Genomic DNA, 25,994 nt, shown 5'->3' with positions numbered 1-25,994 from the left:
AGTTGGCAACATAAGGCGAGAAGCCCACCCAGATGTAGTCTTTGTCTGAAAAACGTCCACACAGCTGAGTGAGAAATGGATATCCTCTTTAACTCAGCTGCTAACTGACTGCTGCTACAGCTAGCTTGTTGCGGATGTTAAGGGGCGGAAACTGTCAACAGGCATGCAGGAGGAATTTAAAAAAAAGCATTGCCAAGGGGACAGTGTAATCGATCTAATAAAAAAAATGAATGGACCATAAACATATCAGTGTCCATCAGTGGATAGTCACATTCCTACTGTCCAGCTAAAACCCATTTTTATGCACTTTAAACTAGGGCTGAACAATACTGGAAAAAACAAACATTGCTCTAGTTTTTCTTATATATTTTTCAATAAAAAAGGAAAATTAAAACCAGATAAATGTAAATGCTGAATGGATTGCCTTTTATGTACATTTATTACATTCAAATGTTTTTTTTCTCTTTTCTGAGTCATGCTGGTGTAGCCTATCTGTAATGGCAGTGGTGTCACCTGTAGCCTGAATGTACATGCAGGAGGCAGAGACTTTGTTCAGTCCTCTTGCTTTTGATGGAGATCCCAGGCAGACTTAATTGCAGGTTAGTCCTGGTTGGATTAAGTTAAGGTTGGATTACAATCAGTCACTAAAAGCTTGTTTAGGTTCTGGTCCATTGTGAACTGTCAGGCCATGACTTCTGTTCCTCATTCCAGCCATCGTTTCCCTCAAACATTCCTTATAACCAGACCCCATGTTCACTTAGCTAGGGTTCATGCCTCATTTTTTCTAGAACTGTTACTGTTGAGCATTATCGTCATGCACTAGATCAGTGATACTCAACCCGCGGCTCGCGAGCTGCATGTGGCTCTTTAGTGACCAGTTGCGGCTCTTTTAAGGCTTACTTGAAATAAAAAACCCCTTTAACTAAAAACCTTTCTGAAGGTAAACTCTGTCACCAGTAAAGATTCATGGTAAGTCACATCAGTAAATCTGTTACCCACATAAAGAAGACAGGCTTTAACCTCCAAATGTAAATGATTATTATTTTAAATCCATTTATCATTCCTGTCGGATGCGCTCGATGGAGGAGCATGTGTAAGAGAAGAGCACAGAGGAAGTCTGCAGGTGGTCTTCAGTAAGCTGATTCATCAAGGCAGAGGTTGTGTTAACCGAATATTCTCCGTCAGTGACGGATGTTTTTGAAGGATGACGGAGGATTTTAAAGGCTCTCTGTCATTTTGATGGACTGGAATGATGAGGATGAGCCTGCATTGCAGCACACACACAGACAGATGCACCTTTTCCATTTAGCAAACATGGACTATCAAGGACGTTATTTAATGTATTAAAAATCTTGTAGCCAGTGGGCTCTCTCACTGACCTCGACATCGTAGATTAACGAAAGCACGTTGGTCTCCGTGCTGAGAGCACAGAGAGGCTGCTGCAGCCTGCAGGTGTCTCAGTACACAGGTCGACATGTAAAGGTCTTTGCACAGTGAGCCTTTTTCATGTTCTAATCATGTCTGCACACTGATGCCGAAATTGTCATTTTATTTCCCATTTTTTTCGTAACAGGTTCGATTTTATGCGAAATTTCGTATGTGTCCAAGGTGACTGAACGGTTTTCGCTGCTTCTACCTCATTTGCTCACCACTGTAACCTACTTGTGCAAGTCTGAAACTTCACTTTAAACACCAAAGTTTTCTCATTTATCATATGGATATCAACCATGGAAATATAACAGAGAGATGGGTGAATGATGATTCAGATCAGCACCTGTTGCTTTATTCTCTCTTGCTCGCTCACACCCCTCCCCCCTGAAACCTCAATTTAACACCGTAGTTTCCATGATATCAGTCATGGAAATCTAACAGATAAAGGCATATGTTTGTAGCCTACTCACAGGTCATAACAGAGACAGAATTAAAATGTTTTTCTCATCTCTCCAGCTTGTCTCAGCGCTGTGATGCATGAATGTGTGCTGTATGAAGCTCTGTGTCAGGATGGATCCAGCGGGATTTTAAAGGAGTGACGGACAACAAAAAACAGAGGTCTGCTGTCTTATGTTCAAATTGAAGCTTCCTATTTCCTCGTTTTGACTTTTTCTCCAGCAGCGCCTGCTGATGCTCTCTCACACCCAGATCTTATGACAATTATGCCGATGCGTGTCATCAACGAGCATAACTCACATGGATCACACGTGGAGATAACATCATATCTAGTGAAAGTTGTCCAAACGTGGGTGTTTTGTTTGATCTTTAATTCACTAATGATCATAAATATTGTCAAAAGAGCGGAAATATAAAACCAATTTTCAAATTGCAGACAGTCCAATATTTCTTTTACTTGAAATTTGTGACCAAATACCAGTTTAAAACTTCTTTTTTGCAACAGAGACATTGTGCATTACATATCATGTAATAATTCTAGTGCCATATTTTTAGTGTACAAAAAAATCCTATTTTCTTCATTTTTGTATGTTTTTCTTGTTAAATATAAGAATTATATTGAAATTAACATTCCCTTTCATACATCAGTTCATATTCAATTAGCAAAATGAGTCAAGATAATCACAATTAGATATTTTTTCAAAATTGTCCAGGCCTAGTTTAAGCTAGTATTGTGTTGGTTGTAATTTAGAATGAATTATTGCTTGTTTTTGTTGCAAAATACATGAGATGAGGAACTTGAGAAATAATCGCATATTGAATCGCAATCACAATACTGGATAAAAAAAAATCACATTTAGATTATTTTCCCAAATCATTCAACCCTATTTCAAACGTTTAAGTAAGTAAATATTGAAAATTGATATATTTTTTAAAATTCTCATCTTTTTCCCTAAACGTCTCGCAGGCCATACGGCACCTGCTGGAGGGCCTAAGTGGCCTATGGGCCATAAGTTTGACACCCCTGGTCTAAGAGCTCAGTCTGCTCCATTCCAACCCATAAGGCACCTTTATCTTGAGTTATCCATGCTGCCATAGATCTGGGGTGGGCTGCTGAGTAATATTTTTCAGTTTCAATAGATCCAAGCTCTCATTTTCTTTTGAGACTTTAGCATTCATTTCACTTTGATCCTGTCTTTTATTTTGCCTTAAGGAAGTGATTGAAGGTGAAAAATACAGAGCAGTGGATGAAAATTCATATACTCAATTCAGCAAAACAACAAATCTGTATTTAAACAATACATTTCTGTGAAAAGTAAATATGTATACCATAAATTGTACAGCCGTAGCACAATGTGATTATCTGATGGCAGCACTAGGCAAACAATCAAGTCGAATTTTCAATCACAATTTTGGCATCACATGTGAAAACAAGATAACTGTGATTAAACAATTACTGTGGTACTGTGGTTCAGGGTTTATTGTGATATTTTTTATTGAAAATATTACTTTATATGTTATTTTCACTCACTTATTTTCATCTTTTGCTTCTTTTTCAAAGTGTTGAGTGTTAAAGTGTGATAAATGTGTGTGATACAGGTGTTATAGAGTTATTGAGTAACTGTTTAATTATTGTGTTTTCAATACCAATCGAAATAATTTTGATTATGGATTTAGCCATAACTGATCAGCCTGACTTAATAGGCTACTTTTTGCTCCATAGTGTAGCTTTTTATTTTGCGATACTAAGAACAATATCAGCAGTACTTGTCTGAAGTCACACTACTGAGATCAGCGATAATCCCACTCATGAATGGATGGTGGTCCCAGTGAAGTGTGATTACCATTCAAAAAAAAAATCTAAGCCTTTGGCTGCTTCCTGCCCTGGTTTTGACTCCCATCTTTATAAACAGATCTAATGACATCATTGACAGTGATTGACACCTCTGCTGTTGCTTAGTGACACTCATCAGCCTTTCTAGCCATTGTGACTAATCAGAAGGTGAGAATTAAATGGGACTGTCTAATATGCTGCAGTGTTCTCACAGCTTGGTTCAAGTGAAGGTCATAGAGTACATTAGAGCTAGAGAACAGATTCTCACATGCCTGACATACTGTGCACACAGAAACTTTGAGGGACAGAGCAAAGAGAGAAGAATGTTGGAAAAAATGTGATTATGGTGATGGAAGTGTGGACATCTGTACGCTGTAATAGTTACTAGATTTATATGAGCCGTATACGGGGACGTCAACTGCTCAGCTTCACACCTCAGAAGAAATACAGCAGGATTATTCCTATGGATGAGTCAGAGTAGATGATGAGCGCTTTTTAGGGTGCTTCAGTGTCGTGACTAGTTAGTAGAATGACTCAGTTTGGTTCATACTTTTATCCTTGCTATCGTTGTTCTACATTCATCCTGAAGTTTGCAGAAAGACTTCCCTCAATCCACTTTAAAATAAGCTCCACAATTATGAAAACATGTATGTAAAATAGCAAGTTAAAGGGAGCCTAACATGAAACAATGGAAGATGGCTTAAGTAGTGCTATTAAACCATTTCTAGAAGAGACTCCTGCTGTGATTTATCAAACCATTTGGAAATAAAACAGTTGATGTTGAGGAAATAGCAGTGCTCATGTTGTTTTATTGCAGGCTCTTAACAGAAAACGTTTCACAGAGGGGAACCAGTATGCCGTCAGCCATGAAATGAGTGGAGGAAATTGAATTCACAGTGAATCTTTACGAGTAACATGACAAATTCTGAACCACCCTTGTGATCTCATGACATAGGGATGCAGTGAACTCACTGATAATTACTTCTTCAGCTTGACACATTTCTCTGTGTCTAGAGGATTATTTGGCTTTAGTTTTAAGACTTTGTTTGATATTGTAGATGAGTAAAAAAAAATCTTTCTGCTACAAATAATCTCTTTTGCACTTGGAATGAGGTCTCTTTTCTTTTTTGCCTGTATTTTTTTCATATGCATCTCCTTCCCTCATCTCTTCTCTTGCACGAATGGGTCGGGCTCCTTAAAAGACGCCCCATCAAATATTAAATGCACCCATGAAGGCTCTGTTCTCTCCACCCACACACCCATCGCCACACACCCCACACGTCACACAAACACACATAGAGCCACACATGCCGAGAGAGAGAGAGAGAGAGGAGACAGATCAACCTCTGAAGAGTGTCTTCCTGTTCCTGTAGCCTCCCCTCTCTTTAGGGCGGTACCTTACTTTTAGTAGAGATGATGGAGGAAGCAAAGTGCAGAGTGACTTGGCAGGATGCTGCTCTTTTTTTAATGTTTGACTATGAGATGAAAGTGAATGGACTAATCAACACAAATACACTAAGTTGAAGGTAATGTTTTTTTAATCATCTTCTGTGCCTGTATTTGCTTGTGGGGGTTTTATATTCTATGAAACCAAAGGTATTTGCTGTTTTTAGTGTTTTAGGTTGGCACGCCTTAACTTTCTCTGTACTAACTGTTCCCTCTGTTGCCTTATGTCATTTGATCCAGCACAGCATTACCAAACCATCTATGCTGTCTCATTGGATTAGCTTCTAGTAGCACCAGTGCAGCTCAGCCCAGTATTGCTTTCACTCAATACACATTAGCCTAGCATCAGTGTGGCTTTCATCCCTGTCTTATTCTATTAGCATGCTCTAATGGCACTGTGTTAATCTCTTCAGGGAGACAGCCATGGCCCTCTACTGCCCTGTCCAGATGAGTGGCCCAGTTATTACTCCACAGAGACACTGGGCTCTGTCAATATGTAAATGAGGCTGCACAGATTAGACTTTCTTGAAACTGATCTCTGCTCTGGTTTGTCAACAGAAATTCCTGGATTGTTACTGTGACTAAAGGGAAACTGCCCTGAGATAGTTTGTTGTGAGAACTAAGGGGACTTGGGTTACTCATTTGTTAAGAACTGTGTAAATTACTTGTTGTCCCCTATAGTGACAAGTTCATCTATGACAGATAGATAGAAGGATAGAGTGAGGTATAAAGGTGATGCAAGCCGTTGGTGGTGAAAAATGCCAAAATAGACAAGAAGAATGATTTCATTTTTGCAGACTCCATCCTTATTTCATTTCCCAGCATCGTTCCTTACTTGGGTTCTCTTCAGTCTGCAGCTTATGTTCAGTTTGTGGTGTCTCGGCTGATGTCATCCATGGGTGGAGGCAATATACTGATCCATTCAAATCAGCTGTTCCTTTCTTTTGTATGCAACTTTTTTGGAAAGCTTAAAGGTGCAGTGTGTAAAACTGAATATCAACATCTAGAAGTGGGTTCTAGATTGCATTTCTCTGCTGGAAACTGTGGCAACCAGTTGAATTTAATGTGTATCTGTAATGTGAATACAATACAATCCAACAACTTTATTTATCCTTTTTTCCTTTTTTCATCTATGTTACCTTGGAAACGTAAAAATCCAAGATGGTGGCATCCATGGAGGGGACCTCCCTATGTATGAATTAAAGGTTTATTCTGAGTTGCTTTTTTCAAAATAGATATTTTTGAATGTAGATGACTAAACACTTATTTAGGTAGACCGTCTTAAAAATGTTTTGCTTTATTTTACCAAGTTTGTTCAGCTAAATGCTACTAGGCTAAATATTACACACTGCACCTTTAAATTTCTGCTCATATGGAACACATGCCAACTTAAGCCAGTGGTAAACCTGTATGGTTTTTGGTGCAGTAGGTCAGAGGTCAAGTCACAATGTTTTATCCGTGCGTGTTTGCCCATAGTGGCCTCGCTCTTTTCCTGTTGTGTACCTGTTTGTCTGTGGACTCCTCCAAAGACAGCAGAGTGGTTGCTTGTTTAGTCAAGAAGAAAAAGAAAAAGACAGGAAGAAATTATCTGGTATCTCGCTCTTCCTGTAAACAGTCATTTGTGACCTCTTCTGCTTCATGTAAGCCTATGCATGCAGTTTCTCTGCTTTTAATGGTCATAGCTGCCTCCACCAACCACAGTTTCAGTTTCAGTGCCGTACTGTGAGGAACACTGATAACTGAAACTTTTCTTGTTATTTCTGACTGAGGTCACTTTTTGGAGGCATTGTAAACACTGTTTTATGAGGTATTCTGTGATTGCAAGGACATGCTGCAAATGACTCCTTACAGGTCTACTCCCCACTACCTTACAGGTCTATGCTATCATTTGCCCTTGCAAATGATAGCATAGACCTGTTGCACTGACCCAGACAAAAACAGTTGTTTTACTGTCTTTTCAATTGGATCATCTTTCAGTTTCTTCTAACAAGATGATGTTTTTGTCAAAAAGGTGCTGTCCTGTGTAAAGTGTTGCCCTGTCCCAATGCTTTTCCCCAACAACTGTCCCATTCTCTTCAAAGTAATAACCAATTCACTGTCACCCACATTTGTACAAAATGAGTCAGAAACAAGAAGGGCTTTTACAGCCAAAAGGAAAAAAAATGTCTGAGATTGTTAAACTCTGCACAATAGGGTTTTTTTCTTTTCATACAAGTGCAAACAATATATTTTGCCCTCAGGGTTTCCATCAGGAAATAACTGATGGTCTAAACAATAGCTACGCTCACTAAATACATATGGCACTTGCACAGTAAAATAACCCTGCTCCTTTTACTAAGCACTGCACTTTGTTGCACTTTTCTTTTTTTATTCCTTTCATGGGGACACAGTTTTCCTTTTAACCTGTTTCTTTTAAAGGTGCAGTGTGTGAAATTATTAGTGCCATCTAACAGTCAGATTCAATCTTACTTCCAGTGGTAATCATGGCAGCCAGTGGGATTTAAAAAAAATTGGTATCTGTTATTTGCTCCCTTTTTGAGACTGTAGACACATGCAAGATGCAAAAATTAAAGACGGCAGAGTCCTTGGAGGATACCCTCCCTATGTGTAAATTAGGGATTCTCGCTTTAATTCTGATACCAAAGTGCCGGGTATCGGCTTATACCGAGGACTGATCCGATACCAGCATGAACTTTCTGGACTAACTGTTCAGACTAGCAAATTATTTTAGACCTATATTTGACTCAGAACATGGCTCAACAACTAGAATCAAAATGTACAGCATCTCTGTGACCCTAAAGTTGTTTTCTGCTGATAATGAGTTTTACTGCTATATATATACTTTGGTTTTGTGAAATAATTTTGTCTCGGGGTGTAAAGTAAAATGATGTAAACATCCCAAAATAAAACTGGGATGTTTGGAAAAGCTGTGTCGAAAATTCCTTGCCCTGTGTAACAGCACTCAGGAAATATATTTAAAAAATCTGTTTTCAGTGCATTAATTCTTAAAGATAAATTCTCCACAAGTAGACCGTCACACTGCACTAAAAAGACAAATACATGGCTGTGATAGAAGCAGTGAAATGAATTAATAAACAAAATAACTGATGTTTGCATTGATGTGTGCTGCAATGATATACACCATAATAGTTAACAGCTGTTAGTTCTTGATAATACCAGTAAGGGCCATCATATCAAGTTCTTTTGTGGATAGGTTAATATTTTCTTTCTGCTTCATAAACTGGGGTTTGTGTTTTTCAAGGAATCTCTGTCCTCCTGTGGGGTTTCCAGAGTCTACAGTCAGATAAAATGCCACCTTTCAGTCTTTTTTGTAACTGGTTGATAAACCAGTGAGAGGACAAAGATAGATGTAGTCTAACATACTGTTACACGATGAAATTTTGCCAAGGCTTTTCAGCGACAGGGAACTGTGAGCACTGGGAGTTAGGGGCAGATCGGCTGTGGGGATAAACAGCAGGATGGGGGATTTGCTGTGTGCAGTAGAGCACCTCCGTTCATGCGTAGCCCCGATGACCCAATAGATCATTGCCCCCCCCGGCTGTCCCATCCTGTCTACATCCATCCTGTTACCCCAGAAGAATGCATCTCTGTGGAGAGAGTGCCCATACAGTTCAAAAGTGAAAGCTTTTGCCCAACGAGTTATGAACAACCTCACTCTCTCAAATCAGATTTTTCAGCCCTCCTGCTTGCCTGCCAGGTGCTGTCTGTCTGGCTGTCCTCTGAGTCGGAAATAAAGTAATCCCAAATAGCCTTCTTGGCAGATGAACAGAAAGCTCCCATTCCCTTTAAGACAGAGAGTAGGAAAGGATTTTATCTCACTTTCCTGCTTATTTCACATATGGGGATTACTGCTAAGTTGTATTGCAGAAGAAAATTCTTCAGCCTATTTAAAAGTCACATTTGATTTATGTCACCTCAGTATTTATGCCTTAATACTCACTTTTTTGTTTTCTCTCCTGACATTTCATTGTCATTTTAAATGAAATGAAGATGTCGATGAACAATACTAAATGACAATCTTTGTCAACACACAGAATTGTCATGAAACACTAAGGTTTTGCAACACACTGGTTGGAAGCTATTTTTGCTCTTGACCAATTCTCAGGCCCTTTAGATCCCATATCAAGCTTTAATTTCTTTTAAAACTAACATTTCAGCTATCTCCATGAATCTAAAGCCAAACACATTAAAATAAGATCAACAAAGCTTAGACTTGCTTAAGGGTTCTCTTGCAAATGCCGAGTTTGTAATTTAATTTCCCTGTAACATTTGATTTTTATGACCTAGAATGATTAAAACTGAGTGAAGTTAGACCTTGTCCTCCTGGACTGCTTTAGTTTCATTATTCATTGCCTCACACCATCGAGGTTTCATGTGTTTTTCATAAACAGCACTGAGCCCGCGTGAAAAAAAGCCTGTAGACATAGGTCAAAGTAAGGTTTGGTACAGAGCTTGCACTTCATGTTAGTGAAGCTGTGGGATATTTATTTACAGTGGTGTGCTCTGGGGGGAGGGGTGGGGTTTCAAATATGAGCCTTTGACAGATGGCCTGTATGGTTTACTGCCCTACCTCTGAATGTGTGTCAGTCTGTCAGGATCTTGTTGTTTATTTGTGATCCTTCCTAGCTGACCTATGTCTCTGCTCTGGTGTTGGGAATAGGGCTTTTTACCTACCACAATGCAGAAGCATACAGAACTAATGGAGATGGGGATTTACTAGGATTGTGTTATTCAGTATTTGTTGAAATTATTTTTCTGGTGTGGTTATGGTTATGGTTGTTTATGTAAAAAATACATTAAAACGTCTGCTTTTGTTCCCTAGACATTTATACTCAGCAGTGTTAGATATTTCAACAGCAGCAGGATTGGTAGAGAAACATGGTTAGTATGCCTGCACAACTATTGACAAATCAATAAAAGCAGCACAGCTTTAGGCATAGACTGCACAATGTGACATAAGTCGGTTACTGACTTTCCAGTAGAAAATTGAACTGGTTATAGTGGAGTAGCTCCTAACTAAGGGTCAGCAGTGTGTAAAAGATATCATATGGATATTTAAATGCAATCTCAACTTTATCACTCTTTTTCATTGTGATGTTTAAGCTTTATTTTTCAGATACTGACCTGAACAACCAAACTTATTTCCCATATAATTTTAAAATGCACAGAAACGGTGTTTACAAGTCAACTCTGTCATTGTTTTTCTTTTTCTCCTGCAACAACCTATTTGCCACTGCCTGAAATAATTTAATATTTACCATTTATTGTTTACACCATAAGGTCTGGCGGTCTTCCCCCAGAATATTCTAAACATCAAACATGCCTTTCCTGTATTCTGATCTAGTTTATGGAGCTAATTTGTGCATTTTCTGCACCACTTTAGAATTATGGGTTGTGTTTCCTTTTTAGTGTTTTAAAATCTATTTTAGTGTTCTTTAGGCACGTTTTTACACACTGATTCATTTTAAAACGTGGACTATAAGCACAACTCCTACAGCTGCAGCGGGATCCAAGTGTACACTCTTTTCATAGATGAGTTTATATGAGTTTATATAAAAGAACAAGAAACAGTGACATTACTCTCTCATATGCCTGCTGCACACTGAGAACAGGAGGAGAGCAATTGAGCTGCAGGTTTATATCACTTTAAGCAGCATGCATGTAAATAAATGCATTCAACTCAATAATTAAGATTGTCTAAAACAGGTTTTAATAATGACTGATGTCCAGCCCTCACTGCCATCATTGCCTCTCTTACTTGTATTTTCCTCTGAAAGCTGTTGTGCCATTCTAATGACGCCATCCACGCCTTTGTAGCTCTTACAGAATGTTTTCTAGCGTGGAACTCTGGTGACTTTCAGGGGTCTTTAAAAATTAAATCCACACCAGTAACTTCGATATTGAATGTATTTTTATCCATTTATAATCTATTTTTCGATTTTTCTGCAGCTAGCAGCTTAGCTTGCAGCCATATTGTCTGTTTGAAACAACCAATGGCAGGCTGTTCTGTCGTCATGTCATGCTTTGCTGAACAGCACATGTGCAAACAAGAGAGCCTGAATGATGCAGAGAGAGGCGATTATGTGGCCCTCAGAGTCACAACACACAGAAACTGCTCTAAATAAAGACTCAAATTCCCCAAAATGCTGTCACTTTTTTTTGGTATAAATGTGAATATTTTGAAGACTTTTGCCACCGAATTATTTTTTATTTTTTATTTTTTATTTTTTTTACTTTTTAATCTGAAGAGGTGAGAGAACAAGTTTGTAAAACAAAAACGAGATTATGTCTGTGTCATTTTTCAGCTTCAGCAGATCATCGATAGATTATTTTTCTTTATAACCTAGGATTGTTCTATTGTACACCCCTAGCCCTTTGGAAGCTTACTGTTGTAAAGTGAGGCTTAACAATTTAGAAAAAATTGCTGCAATTTTTAAAAAAATCAAATGGCAAATGCAATATGAATTCTTGTATTAAAGTGAATGATAATTTTTATGGCATTTTCATTGTAATGAGAAACATACAAAAATAAATAAAGTAGGATTTTTACGAACTACTCTAGGAAGAAACTGACAGTTGAATGTTTGCATGATGTGTAAAGCATAACATCTCTGCTGTGAAAAATATACCAACTAGTATATTGACACATTCTGGCCTAGGAAATATTGCACCTTCTGTAATTTGAAAATTGCAGTAGGACATGTTGCAATTTAATCTACATTTCAATGAACTGCCCAGCCTTAGTTTAATGGGCTGTTAAATGATCAGGCCTTGAATTCTTCTTCAATTTTGCTTTTGTTGTCAATTAAAATTGTAACCACATAATAAGACGACTACATTAAATATTAGGGGTGGGACAAAAATATCGATACACTGAAATATCGCGATACTTCCTGGCGCGATATTGTATCGATATTTTAAAATGCAGTATCGATATTTAATTAATTAGCTAATTATTCACTTTGTTGGTGCGGTAGTTTGTGGTGTAATTTCACCCCCTGACCGCTAGTTTGCGGCAGGCATCGCCAGCTGGCAGTTGACTCTTGCCTCTTCTCTCTTGAGACAACGAGATCACACGAGACTACCGGTCTGCGTGAGCCGGTTGCTTGTACCTACCCAGCAGAGCGACTTCTGCCGCATTCATAGTGGATGTGTAGACTTATTTTGGCTTCCAAAACATTAACGACAGCACAAACTTAGACAGGAGTTAGACAGTCGTTTGCAAGATATGCCACGCCAGAGTAAAATACTGAGACAACACAACGAATCTACTAGTTAGGCATCATCGCGTTAGCGCTACAGCTAACGGCTAACGTCAACAAACAAGCCCGTTGAAGCTACCGCTGGTCTCTACTCATGCAACCATAATCACAGTCGTATTATTTGTAAGGACCTGTCCTGTGTAGTGTCGTTAAGAATGACGGCTTCGGTAACACAAGAAAGAAATACTGGCCTGTCACGACATGCCCTCCGCAAAACACAGTCCATCAGTCTTAAAGCTGGACGTGACGATCAGCTCGTCTCCCATAATCTCTCTCCACAAACACATTATGTGATGACATAAAAAACTGATAAAATATGAAATATAAAGGATTGGAGTACATTCACTCTATAATAATTTATTCCCCTTTTCTTAAAAAAAAAAAAAATCACGGTAGCATTTTAATTCAGTGCAACAAATGGGGAAAATCCTCATCTTCAGATTGAATAAAGATAAGTAAAATGCGAGATGATGCAGGACTATATATTTTTTTAAATAGCTTAATTCTACATTGTTAAATTCGATATTAACTTAAAATTACATAACAAGTTATACATATATATACTACACACATATGTATAGACTTTATGCACTTCATATTCAGTATTTAGCTCAGTCTATGTCAAATTCTGTGAAATTGATACTAAATTGTTGTGAATAAACTGAGAAATCCTGCACTTGACCATTTTATAACTATTTTGTATTCTCTAGTTAGACATATTTTGTGATGTATCGTTATACACATGTGATGTGTTTTTTTTCTGATATAGTCTGTAGGCATCATTATCATTCATCTTTTTCACTGGTGTTTAAAAAGCTAACTAAAGATTGCAAAAATCGGCAATATCGTAGAATCGCAATTTAAATCGAATCGGCACCTAAAAAGATCGTAAAAAATTGAATCGGGAGAAAAGTGAATCGTCCCAGCCCTATTAAATATGGCTGCTCTTGATTTAACAGTTATGGCAGTATCTAGGTATTTTTAAAGCTACTGTGATGAAAGGAGATTGTTCATTTGTATGGTTGTATTGTATGTCGTATTGTAGATTTCCAACAAAAGTGATTAGCAGCATGCTGAGCCCTTTTGAACATTTTCCACAGCAAAGATCTCAGAGGGATACATTTGACTGTGAAGATAATACAAGATGATATTTACTGTCATAAAACAGTGCTGACTACCACATCTCTTGGTAGTCAGCACCAAAATTAGGAGTCGGTTAAACTTTTAGATATTTTTGTCAGTTCCGTGCCACAGTCTCAGTCAAATTCTCATTTTAAACTGTAATGCAGCCACTGGCCTACGGTTTCCCCTGTAGCTGTTCTTAACGACTGCTGCCATGTTGCCGTAAGAGCATTATGGCAACATGGCAATAAAATGGGGATAAAGTTCTCTGTAGGCTGTCACATATAATTGAAACACTGATTGATGATATTCAGCACAGGAATGTGGACATTTACCTGCAAAGAAAGAATTGAAAGTGAGCAGTACTAGCCTTGCTAACATTAGCCGTATTTTGTAAACCAACTTTGTACCATTAGGATGTGAAGTTGGTTTAGAAAATGCTTCCTCAAATGGATATTAAGGTTATAATTTGCAATAATCACATGTGTAATTATTTGCCTTGGAACACCCCAACTTTAATCTGCACAGACAAGAACAGAAAAGAAATACGATGGACCGCTTCGTCCACAGAAGGCACTAAAATCATCTCACATCAGAAGCTCCTCACAGGAGCTTTGAAAGGGATTTTAGTGAAATAAAAAACATCCACACAGCAGACAGATTTCTTCCAGTGACCTGGTGATGTGTGAGATGACCCAGATGAATGAACATTTTTCACAGCAGTGTAAGGATTTACTGCGGTGTTCTAGTGATCTACCAGCTGGATATGAATGAAACTCGTGAGGTTCTGGGACTGTTGACAGTAGCTGAAAAACCTTAATCTAATTGCTTCCCATTAAACACACATACACAGTCACCACCCTCTCCCCGGGGCAAAGAGGCTTGGTTGCCATGCCTGCACATGCTGACCTGATTTTGTGTGTATAGAACTGTGTGTTTTTGTGTTTGGACCAATGTGTGTTTATTAAGCAGATTAGGACTGTGGCATAGCCAGACACTTCTGTAAGCAGCAGCGAGTGAGTCTCTCTTTGATATTAGACACGTGTGTCTATGCATGGGAATGTGGGGCAACGTAGTACACAGTTTTTTTCCTTCAGAAAAGGAGACCCACATTGTATCACAACACCCCTCCCCCATGCCTTCAGAAGTTGAATGGATTATTGCTCTAGTATCTGCCTTTGTGTCTTTGTGTCAGTTAATCAAAGGATCCAGTCACATGGGGGAAACTGCTTCATCTGTTTTCGATCACCAGTACAACACTTATTAAAAGTTAATTACTAAATTTGAGTTTATTAATTGGTGCAACGAGGCTATTTTCTTTTGAGGAAGGATCTGCCAACTGCTTTTATTAACTGCTGTTTCCTAATGCAGATGAGTCTCTTTCTGCTAACTGCACCAGCCATCTGGAGCACCGTAACTTTTCTATTCATAATCTTTCAGAATCAGCCAGATGGATTTAATACGCAGGTGCACCAGCAACACATGTACACTTGTCACATGGCTGATTAAAACTGAATTACTCTAACAATGAGTGGAAAAAACGTCTGTGTTCCTCATCGTTTGGTGTTACATGTTGTACATTCTCCATTCACTATTCACAGAGTACTGGCCACCTTCCCAGCACTGGTTCCCCCCTGTCCCCCAGGCATTTGCCTATTGCATTGTTGGCACCACATCCTCTAAAATCCATTGCCAGCTACTGGACGTGACATTTTTTGAGAAGTTCTCTCCTTTACAAATCAACTTTTACTTGTAAAGGTTTTCTATTTAGCCTTTTTGTGGGGATATCCCAGTGAACTTAACCTGCTTTGTTTAGTTTTGTCAATTTGTCTCCTGCTTTAAATATGGTTGAAGGACTGTGAATAACTAATAAAGAAGAGACATCAGATTCAGGGGTTTGAAATTAGCAGTGAAACCTTGTACTAGCTGCATAAAGACGGACTTACATAGCCTTTTTGTCTCTCACATGACCAGGAGTACGGCAGACTTGCAGTGACAAAGCCTCAAGTCACCCTTTAAGCTAGCAAGATTAATGCCTAATGCTCCACATAGTCTGTGATCTTTGAAAAGGAGACGGACGTGGATTCATTACAGCAGGTAGACAGGACTACTACTAGCATTATAACTGTCCTTAGTTCTTATGCTGCTACGAATGTGTGTTCTTGAGTGTCTGACTTTGTATATTAGAAACCTGCAGGTAGACTCTACAGAACAATTTGAGAGATATAGAAATGTTAGCTTGCATTACTACTTTATATTCAAACATGAAGCACAGACTGGATCACTGCTCTGGACAGAGTATGACAAGGGTAAGGCACATGAGTTTGATTTTTTATTGTGAGATCTCCAGTTTAAACTAGTATTAGAAAGGCAACAAAATTTGATGTTGTTTTAAACCATTAGTTTAAAGAAATGAATCAGTCTGACGCTTAAATATGATCTTTTTTCTGTCTTTTTGTTTCCCCAGTTGTGTGCGATTCCATGTCCTCCATGCCCTTGTTGGCATCTAATGGAAGAAAAAGCACCTGTCAGGTCTGCCATGGTATCTAGATTGCCTAAGTTTGGTGGACGCTCCACTGGTGGAACAAGCCCTTTGTCCAATGGTTCCACACAACCAGCCGCCCCTACACAGGATGGTAAGACCACGCCCCCTGGAACAAGACCAAATGGTGTGATCCGCGCATCTCCATTCTCCCTGAAATGGAAGAAAGATGAGGGGACAACATCCTCCAGCTCTGCTACCCCCAGTAACCCTGTGGAGGGGGGAGAAGATAAAGCTCAGAAGCAGCTTCCCCCAATAACAAAGGAGATAAAAAATGGACCCCCATCAACACCCAAGACACGAAGGTCAGGTTCTTTGACAGTAGCTGTCTCGAGTCCCACAACCATCCCCAAGCAATCCTTGAAGATGAGTTCCAAAGTGGGGTCTAAGCTAGGCCAAAGTCCTCTGAATGGAGGCCCCAAAAATGGCTTTAATAGCCCCAGCATTCCTGCAAGAACAGGATCAGAGTCCCGCCTCTTGTGTCCAAGTTTGGGCTCTAGCTCTCCCAGAAGCAGTTCTCAGGACAGCCTGTCCCAGTCCAGTGACAGCCTGAAGACCTTGACATTGGACAACATGGTGCGATCAAACAGTTTCACCCATTTCAAGCAGATTCCCTCTCCCACAAATCAGCCTATGAAGCGGTCCTTCTCTTTCAACCGAGCTGTGGAGCTCGCAAAGCCTCTGGCAAACACTCAGCTCCAACCTCGTAGGAGTAGTTTCCTCAAACCTCCTCAGCTGAGCAATGGAAGAGTGGGTGTAGGACTCAGTGGCATGAATGGCAGCCTTGGAGTCTCAGGGGGTGGAAGTGGAGGACTGGGAGGATTTCAGTATAGTAGAACCCCTCCAACTTCCTCGTCTCTACCCACACTTTCAATTCCTCCAGCACCCGGTACTCCAAGGACTCTGAGGAAACCGCTGCTCCCCAGCTGTGTTCTGACCAAGCCACTTAGCAGCAATGGGGGGTCTTTGGGCTACAGGCTGGCTCGGTCTGGGCAGTCCAAGCAGCAGAAGCCTCTTTTCCCAGGTAGGGTTAAGGGAGATATCAAACCCTCAACTGCCTCTGAATGTACAGGGCCTGTAAAAAAAGAAATAGACAATGAGCAGACTGGTGAAGTTGATCCACAAAGTGAGAGTGACGGATGCCCTGCAAATAGAGGAAAAGATGGAGGAAATGGGGTGCTTTTGCAGAGCTCTGGTCAGACAGCAGGTGAGACTCTAGAGGACATGTCTTTATCTTCTGCCTCATCCCTAGATAGAGTCGACATCAGTGAAGAGTTTCTAGATGACCTTGACAGTGTGGGAGATGTATTAAGTGATGGGGACCTGCCTGATAACAAGAAAACTGGCAAGACTACTCAGACCCACCTACAAAGCTTTATAAATGAGACCCTTGACTGGGACAGTATGGATCTGGAAGGTAAACACTGTATAAGAAAGAAATTCAATCAGGTTTTCTGGTTTCCATTTATTTTTGGTAGTCATACCTGTGTTTATTTGATTTATACAGGACATAAAGATGACAGTCCTATGCAGGACTCTCAGGGCCCACTGATGTCTTCAGAGCAGGCTGATGGCCTTCAGGCTTCATCTTTGGAGCTGTCTCCCTCTAATAGCTCTGGTGGAACCTACATGTGGGATGAGGATGGACTTGAGCCACTTGGTGGGACAAGGACACTTCCATATGACAGCTATGATGATTCAGATCTCAACAGCATGGTGAGTCCTGTTTCCACAGTTGTGCTGAATTATGACATAAATGCACACAATGAAAAGAGAAAATGTTTTGTCCATGTGGTTGGTTGTTGGTTTAATTGTCTGAAATCTTTGCCAAAAGTTTCAAAATGTCTTAAATTTATTGAATTGCCAGAGAAGCTACAACCCTTTTCGCATAATTGTATTCGCCTGAATATTATACAGCCCTGATAACACTCTTTTTCAAGACTGATTTTCTGAAAGACTTCTATTTTTTTTCTTTTTTTTTTTAAGATTTGTTTTTGGGCCTTTTTCGTGCCTTTATTGGATAGACTCAGAAACAGGGATGAGAGTGGGGGAGAGACATGTGGCAAAAGGCCTCAGGCCGGATTGGAACCCAGGTTCCCCACATACATGGTGCGCGCCATAACCTCTCGACTTCTGGCGCGCCCCTAGAAAGACTTCTTTAATGCAAATTTTTATCAATTTTCTCAAAACGTCAATAAAAAGGACACCCAAACTTTGGAACAGCTTCCGTTAGTTAAAAATATTTAAATCAGGAAAGACTTAATAGGAGTTAAACATTAATTTATTCAACAATTTTAGAAATGTTTCGAATGTATGAAATTGTGAAATGTCTTTGGAGAATAAGCACCATCATGATGTCTTTATGAACTTTAAGGGGTGGAGTCTAGAGAGGAGGGTTGCAGCAGTCACACTAAAACAACTCTATTAAATTTACTCCTTTAAATTTTCATTTAAAAGTCCAAACCCCAGATATAACCAATATTAAATGTTCAAACCAACAGGATAAATACTAGCCTATTGTTTTGTAGCATTTTTGAGAAAGGGGTGGGAGCAGCCAAAATCCTTTAGGGATGATAGTGATAATGTCTTTGACCAAAAACTAAAGAAAACACTGAGGGCTAAAACAGCTCGAACTGATTTAAAGTTGGAAAACAGAAGTGTTTTTATTTCATTTTCAAGTCCTGTATCTTTGGGTGGAGAAGGTTGAACAAAATGTAAAGTTGTGGCTTCTTCTTGAGAGTGGGCTGGTGCATTTTGGAGGAGTTTTAGTAATACCATTGGCACGGAAGCAAGAGCTCAGTCATTAAAGATTACATATTTTACCCTTTTAAGACTAGTGTATATTGCTCTCAGAGGTCCCCAAAACATGCCTGTGAAGTTTGTTGCTGAGAAAATGTGCCAGTATTGGATTTATGCATGTCTAAAAACCCCTCTGTTTCAGCCCTGCTCAGAATGTGCCGTTTCTGTGTCTGTGGCTTTAAATGTTAATGAGCTGTCTGACTCTGCCTCTGACTACGACACCTGATCCTCCTCTCAGCTGCCAGGATTTTTCTGATTCTTGGGGGAATTGTGGACAGGCCAGGGGCACATATTTTTGTTAGAAAAGCCTGGAAAAGTGTAATTTGCATTATATGCCTTTAAACCTACTTTGCTTTAAAGACCTTTAAATTTCTCTTCCACTCAAGGAATGGCAGCAAAGTATAACTGTGACAGCATTGCACTTCGGGCCATCAGTAGGAGTTAAAGTTGGATTACCCTTGCAATGCCGTACAGTCTTCAGTCTCCAGTTCTAAGGAATCCCAAGGCTGTGATCAGCCATGTCTGCATGCCCTGTAGTTATCTAGTTACCTGTAGTTTTTCTTAAACTTTTTTGTGCCATGCAGAGCAACATTGCCAATGTTTAACTGAAAACCTTGGAAAGTTAGTGTACGTTTATTCAGCTCATATGCTTTAAGGGCCATTACCCAGCACACATAAAGTAAGCACAGTATAAAGTTAGTGTTGGGCTCAGACAAGGCTCTTGCTCACAACTTTGAGCCTGTTAGCATTTTACACTGTACTCTTTAGTCCATTAACCAGTTCCCCTTTGAAATAACTCCTCTTTCCCCTTATAATTAGGGATTAAATGAGCAGAACAAAGGCTGAAAGGGAAAGAAAAATTGTGCATAGCTCTCCGCCAACTCTCAGAATCACTTTTATGCCAAGGCCTCTCTCTCCCTGAGAGGGAATGCTGACCTGGCCACCAACTGTGTGTTAATTACATTGCTGGCCATGCTTTGGTTTTTCTGTATTCTAGTACCAAGGCACACGAGCTCTGGAATTTGTAAAGAGCTTAAAATGAGCCGGATTAGAAGAAAAATAAGCTTAGTTTGTTTACTACTTTCACCATGTGATGTCGACAGTAGCTTCCAGTCGCTGACATTTTAAACTTGTTTATTCTACAGCGGTAGATCTATGGAAACATCTAAACACTTAAAAGCTGCAGACTTGTTTATGTGTGTGCTTGTTCTGTCTGTGTTTTCATTGCAGAGAATACAAGCACACATGCTTTTGTCATGTGTACCTGATTAAGAGTCATTCAGTATGTCTTAAAGTGTGTGTGGGTTTGTGTGTGTGCAGGCAGGTTGTGCAAAGGGCCATGTTTGTGCACTAGATTAGTTTAGCTGTCATCTTAATGCAAAGTGTTACTGACAGCCTGGGAAGAATGACACAAATCATAGCTTATGTATTTAGCCATCTCCTGCTCCATGTAATTCACTGTATACGTTTAAAAAAATCACAGCATTCGAGAAAAATTCAACCTTTAATCAGTCCAGAGAGAAGATTAATCTTTTGAACATTTTAGAAGTACAAGATGTTCTTTACATGAATTGTCTGCGCTCCTACACAATTTTTCACAATTTAATCACAAAATTGGTACCAGAATACTACTGCAGAGAGCAGGTGTTAAAGTCCAGTTATGAAGACTAGATATCTGCCTGTTCCACCCTTCTACATTTGATAGTACCCCCAATTTGTGTGGCTTTTAGATAAATTTGTTCTGATGTTGCCTCTTATTTACTTTACTGCTCACATTTAGATCTCATGCAATTTGGATAAATTGCGATACATTTTGAATTAGTTTTATTGATTTACACCCCTATCTTCACATGTGGAATTTAGCTGATTGCCAATACTGATAGCAATGTTTGTTAACAGGACCAGTATTGGTCAATACTAATGTTAAACTCTTTGGCATGGTGGCAAATTGAAAAGGGAGTTGTAGCAAGCAAGTAAACAAGCAACTACCAAGCAACACCTGTTTCAAATCAGGAAGTCCTCTGAGCAGTATCAAGCAACAGTGTGACGTGCAAATAGAGACAGACGGACACTCACACAGACATGCCACCAATTATAGTAGTAAGATGCTAAGACAAAACCCAACCATTTCTGCAACAGGGGTACCAGTTTGTCTTTCAAGGGAGAATGTAACAAGAGGTTGTGCAGCAGCAGTTGCAGCCATTATTACAGCTTTTGGCAATTGTAAGGCAAGGCAGACTATTTGAAATCCTGTGAGAGACGAATAAATGAATGTATGCATGTGGGTAGGCTTGAGTTCAACCTTCCTTTGAAACACATGAAAATAGATTATTCCACTACATTTTCTAGTAAATCTGGAAATTCATTGTGGGCAGCAGCATCACTTGAAGATACAAATATCTGGTAAGAGTAGAAGGGAATTGTGATAGACCTTGCTACAGCAGAGAATATTTGATGTAAAGTGGTCAGATACCAGAGAGGGAATAGGAGCTGAGAGGAAAAGGGCAAGACAAGAAGTGAAATACAGAGACTTAGTGACTGATTGCTGATGTGTGAAGATCAGCTCTATGGGGAACCTGCCTTTGAGATATTCGACTGAGCTATTTGATTAGATGAAATGAGCCCACTTAAAGTAATTGGATGAACTGAGCTCCTCTATCCCACCCCTATTTTGCTCTCTACTTTCTATCCGTTTGCATCTCTCTGGAATCATACTTTCCCATTTTACTCTTGTTCCGCATAAATACAAGATATGGACGATATACTGTTGTCATGTGTAATTAGCAATTATTTTGGATTTTTTTCTACATGATCTGTACTCTGTAAAGCAGGATAATTAGTTATAATCCATAGCAAATGTTAAATTTAAGGTCTATGGCTTTAAGCAATAAGACAAAATGCAAATGTGGATATAATTTATGTTGCCATGCAAATGTTTTTCTGTGCTTGTTTTTTTAATTTGTTGATATAGATGTAGAGTTGATATACTTAGTTCCTAGCAGGTTCATTTTGCCAGCTGCAGTGACACACTTGGTCCACTTGGAGGCACTGTGCCTCCTTAAGATTAACATTGTGGATGTGCTCACAAATGCTCCTCTGGCTTGTGTGTGTTCCACTGTTTTTCAGGCTATATATGGCACTATCTGCGTTCTTATGCCTCTGTGCAAAATCAAGAAGTGGGCTACCTGAGCTGATAATAACATTCCCATGATGCACCATGCAGCTCGGTACAGTACCAGCTTTACAAAATAGGCAGTGTGAAACGGAGGGCCAATTCTCAGAAGTGACTGTTAATGTTTTCTTGGCCTCTGTGCAATTTGTCATGCAGTGCAACAAGGCACAATTTAAATGGTTTAAGTATTTTAGAGAACTTGAGATTACCTCTCCTATTGTGTCAGGCAACCCACAAGCAATCATAAAAACATAAAAGAAAGGGAAGAACTTGTGGAGGAATTGTAGAAAACTCATGTGCTGTGTATTGCAATCCAATACAATACACCTGTGAGACATAAAAACTCTGTGCAGCTTATGATGTTGTATTTGAGTGTAAAAAGGATAGAATTGGAGTTATGCTGTAGTGTTTTTGCAGCATGTGGGGCTTCTCTATTGATTTTTGCTATCAATCACAGCTAACATGTTGTTTCTTTGCCCCTTATTGTAAATCAACCTAAATACAGGAGGTAACCAAATAATCGGTCTTATTAATAAAAGTAAATCATAACTCCTGCTTTTGTTTTAAAATGTGACCATTAGATGCCAGAGGCAATCTTTAACATAATTCATACATTACGGTAAACTTGGAAATGGCTGAGCACTTTAAAAGAAAATCAGCTCTGTAAATGTAACTTTTATGGTAAGTTTGAAGTCGGAGGAGTTTCCCTTAGAATTGGTCTGCTGATTTCATTATCCGAGCAGTTTCTCTCATTAGAAGAAATATATTTCCTGTAGATTGCAGCCCCATATCCCTCCTCACAGCCTAAAACCTTTCACGGAGAACGGCTGAATGTTTACCTGTTCCCTTCTTATTATTCTGTCTTCTTTATTCCTTCTACAAACAAAATCCTGGTAGTTCTGTAATCCTTTGGTTTCTCCCTTTGCTTGCTCAAAGCAGCAGAGGTACCCCTGCTTCTTATCCTTATTTGTTTATTTTGCCTCTAATTTTAGGCTTTTGTGAAGCCAGGTGAAGACAGGTCGATTCATTAGTTTTTAAATGAGTGAGGTGCTTAAGCCTTTTGTCTGCAGTGCCTATCCATTTATGGAACATGCTGCCAGTGAACTGGCAATGCTGCTGCTTTAATGAGGCTTGCAGCTCAGCTGCTTTGTTGGTCTTGATTTTAAATAGACAGCAGCAGCCCTTTAAGGTAAACAGTGTTTTTGTGCACCTCTTTTGTTGCATGCAGAACTTTCAATGGAGACCATTACAAAAACGCACAATACAAGCTATTAGTTGTTAAGACAGTCATTCTCAAAATTACCTTTTGTCTTGAAAAATCAACCATGACTGCTTTTGGCTTTCAGCTACAGTCAGGACATTTTCTTTTACTACTGAACATAATAAAGCTGCCTTTTCACCTGCACTGACAATTGACAGGCCCTTACATGTAAAAAATATCTTATTGTCTTCTTCAGCTAATGTTTTCCCTACTTTTTTAACAACTAAAAGAGTAGGGAACATAATCTTGGATAAATTTTTTGCAGTTATATGCCTGCTTATTACTTTTTGCTCATAGCTTAGTGTTGCTCCCCTGATTGAAACAAAAACGAATGATAATCTAACCTTGAATAAAAGTTTCATTTAGACTGGATTTTAAAGATAACATTGGATTAAAAGACAGAAGTTTGGCCAACATGATCTAATACACTAAATAATTTAGGCTGGGCAGAATGTGAATACCTTTATCCATGCAAACACCAGTTCACATTTATACATGTATTATACAGAAACTGGGTTTTCTAAAGCTACTATCTGGTAGATTAATATATTTTGGTAGATGTAGCCGGTTTTTAAATTTGAAGTACATTGAGACCAATTTTTTGGATCTCTCTTTGCTTCATTCCTCATTCAGCTGGATTCTCATTCAGCCTTTATGATATTAAATTGAGCTGATGCAATTCAGGGTCAAGTCTTTCATTGAAATTTGGTCTGTTCTTTTGAGGATCTGCAGCTCAGCCCAAATTGATACAGCTGTTAAGCATAGGTCTCAATGCCTCACTCTCTAAAAAGACCATCAATTCTCCTTTTAAATTTATTACAGAAAATATACTTTATACTACATCAATTCAATATTTAACAGTTTGGCAGAAAATACAATATAAACATCAGTTTTCTGAACTCCTTACTTTACAAACTTCAAAAATAAACTCTCTTTTCAATTGGATGCATCTTATATTACAGTAAAATGTGTAGTCATCCCAGAAACTAGACTTGTTTGTTTGGCATTGAGTGCAACAGGGCTTCTGTTCTCTGTGTTGTGTGCTTTTATCCTGAAGGATTTATGTCAAAGTTTTCTTTATGTTTGTGTGTTTTCTCTCTGTATTGCTGTATACCATACATATACTATGCATTCTGCCTTCTTTGGACTGCCTCTGTATCTTTCCCTGTTTGTGTTCCTCAGCATAGCATAACCAAACAGAAAAAAAAAAACTGTAGAAATATTCCAGGAATATTTTCTTGTCAAATGCATAACGGACAGAATTCCTCCTTTTGTTGCAGCAGTAAATTCTAATGAATGAGTACCAATATTGTAAGTTTGAAGGAGTCACTCAGTGAAGTGGAGTGTGAACTAATACAAAAGTGATGTTACATGACCCTTGACTTAAAACCTTTCTAAAAATTAATCTTTCATTCTCTTTAACTGAAAAGAAAGATTACTTGTATTTTAGCTGGGGTTATGATAAAAGAAAAGAAACTGACTCTTATCTCTAATTTCCATAGCCTTGAAAGTCAACATTACTGAGTGAGTTCAACTGTAAAAGCTTTGTGGCCTTTCACAGTGCAGAGTGTTTCAGTCCTTTGAAGGCTCTGACTGTGAAACAACTGCAGGCCTTAGGACAAATAGCTATAACATTGTACACCACTTAGAAAGCAATAAAAAATAGTCCAAATTAATCAGTGATTCATAATACAGAAACAGAAAGTCATTAATCTCTATTTAGATTCTAAATCTTGAGTAAGATTTAAATTTTTTGTGCAACCTGTTTGTTGAACATTAGAACAAGAAGTAGTTTGGTTTCCTTTGGTAGTGCATGAGAAATGATTGATCCACCCTCTTATCGACAGACTTTTTACAAGTTGCTATCTAGTCCTCTTGAGGATGGACTTGATAAAGCTAGCATTTTTACTCTTTAAATATCCGGACCATGATGATGTTTTTGAAGACTGGTAAACTGCGAGCAAACGCAAAAAAAAAAGCAATTTTTCAGATTTACACTGCCAAGGTAAGCCAATGTGAAGCCTCTGTGTGACTTATAATTCAGCCTCACCAGAAAAAGATGAACAGCAACTCCTCTGAGGGTGGAATAAACCATGTAATGACAGCACTTAACATGCAGACATGTATGGAGAGGTGAATTCTGCTTTGCATTTGGTCTGAAAACACAGTTGCTTCAAAGGTTGCTGACTGAACTTTGGATGACGAGGAGCATTAAAAGGAGACAGTCTTAGCCAAAAGTTCATTAATGCTAACCCACAAATGGATTAACATTGAGGTTGGCCATTGTTCCTAGAAGGATGTCAGCTGATAGATTTTGGGATTGCAGATAAATAAGGTTTTAAGCATAGCAAAGAATAAGCACCAGATTTGATGTCATAAATCTCTCATTATTTGGATGGTATTCATTTCCAATAGCAGTCTGTTAAATACATTTTAACAGCTTTCTTAAACATACCACTTAACATACTTAACATACATCAAGCATACATACTCTTTACTGACATAATGCCCATTGAAAATGAAGTCAAAGGAAAAGACAATGAAATACCAGTGGTAAAGAATGCCTTTTATTTTAATGTAAGATTTTCAGCTATTCTGTAATTCCCTTTTTGAACCCATTATTTGGTGTCATTCTTTGGATGTTTGAG

At 38.8% G+C, this 25,994-nt stretch overlaps 1 protein-coding gene across 3 annotated transcripts in view; it reads left to right on the top strand.

Annotated features, from left to right (window-relative positions):
* ccser2a (coiled-coil serine-rich protein 2a) overlaps positions 1 to 25,994 on the top strand; it is an 83,370-nt gene that overhangs the window by 8,447 nt on the left and 48,929 nt on the right. For 2 of the 3 annotated variants that reach the window (XM_041789104.1, XM_041789106.1), the window contains exons 2-3: positions 16,040 to 17,531; positions 17,622 to 17,830. In XM_041789104.1, coding sequence (XP_041645038.1) covers positions 16,082 to 17,531; positions 17,622 to 17,830 — 1,659 coding nt within the window. In that variant the 5' untranslated portion in view covers positions 16,040 to 16,081. Of the gene's footprint in view, positions 1 to 5,094; positions 5,248 to 16,039; positions 17,532 to 17,621; positions 17,831 to 25,994 lie in introns of those variants that run through there. The other variant, XM_041789105.1, reaches the window with a different exon arrangement.

Source organism: Cheilinus undulatus, linkage group 6, assembly GCF_018320785.1.
Source record: "Cheilinus undulatus linkage group 6, ASM1832078v1, whole genome shotgun sequence".
Taxonomy (NCBI): Eukaryota; Metazoa; Chordata; class Actinopteri; order Labriformes; family Labridae; genus Cheilinus; species Cheilinus undulatus.
The sequence above is the reverse complement of the archived record's forward strand: the minus strand, read 5'-3'. Positions and strand labels throughout refer to the sequence as shown.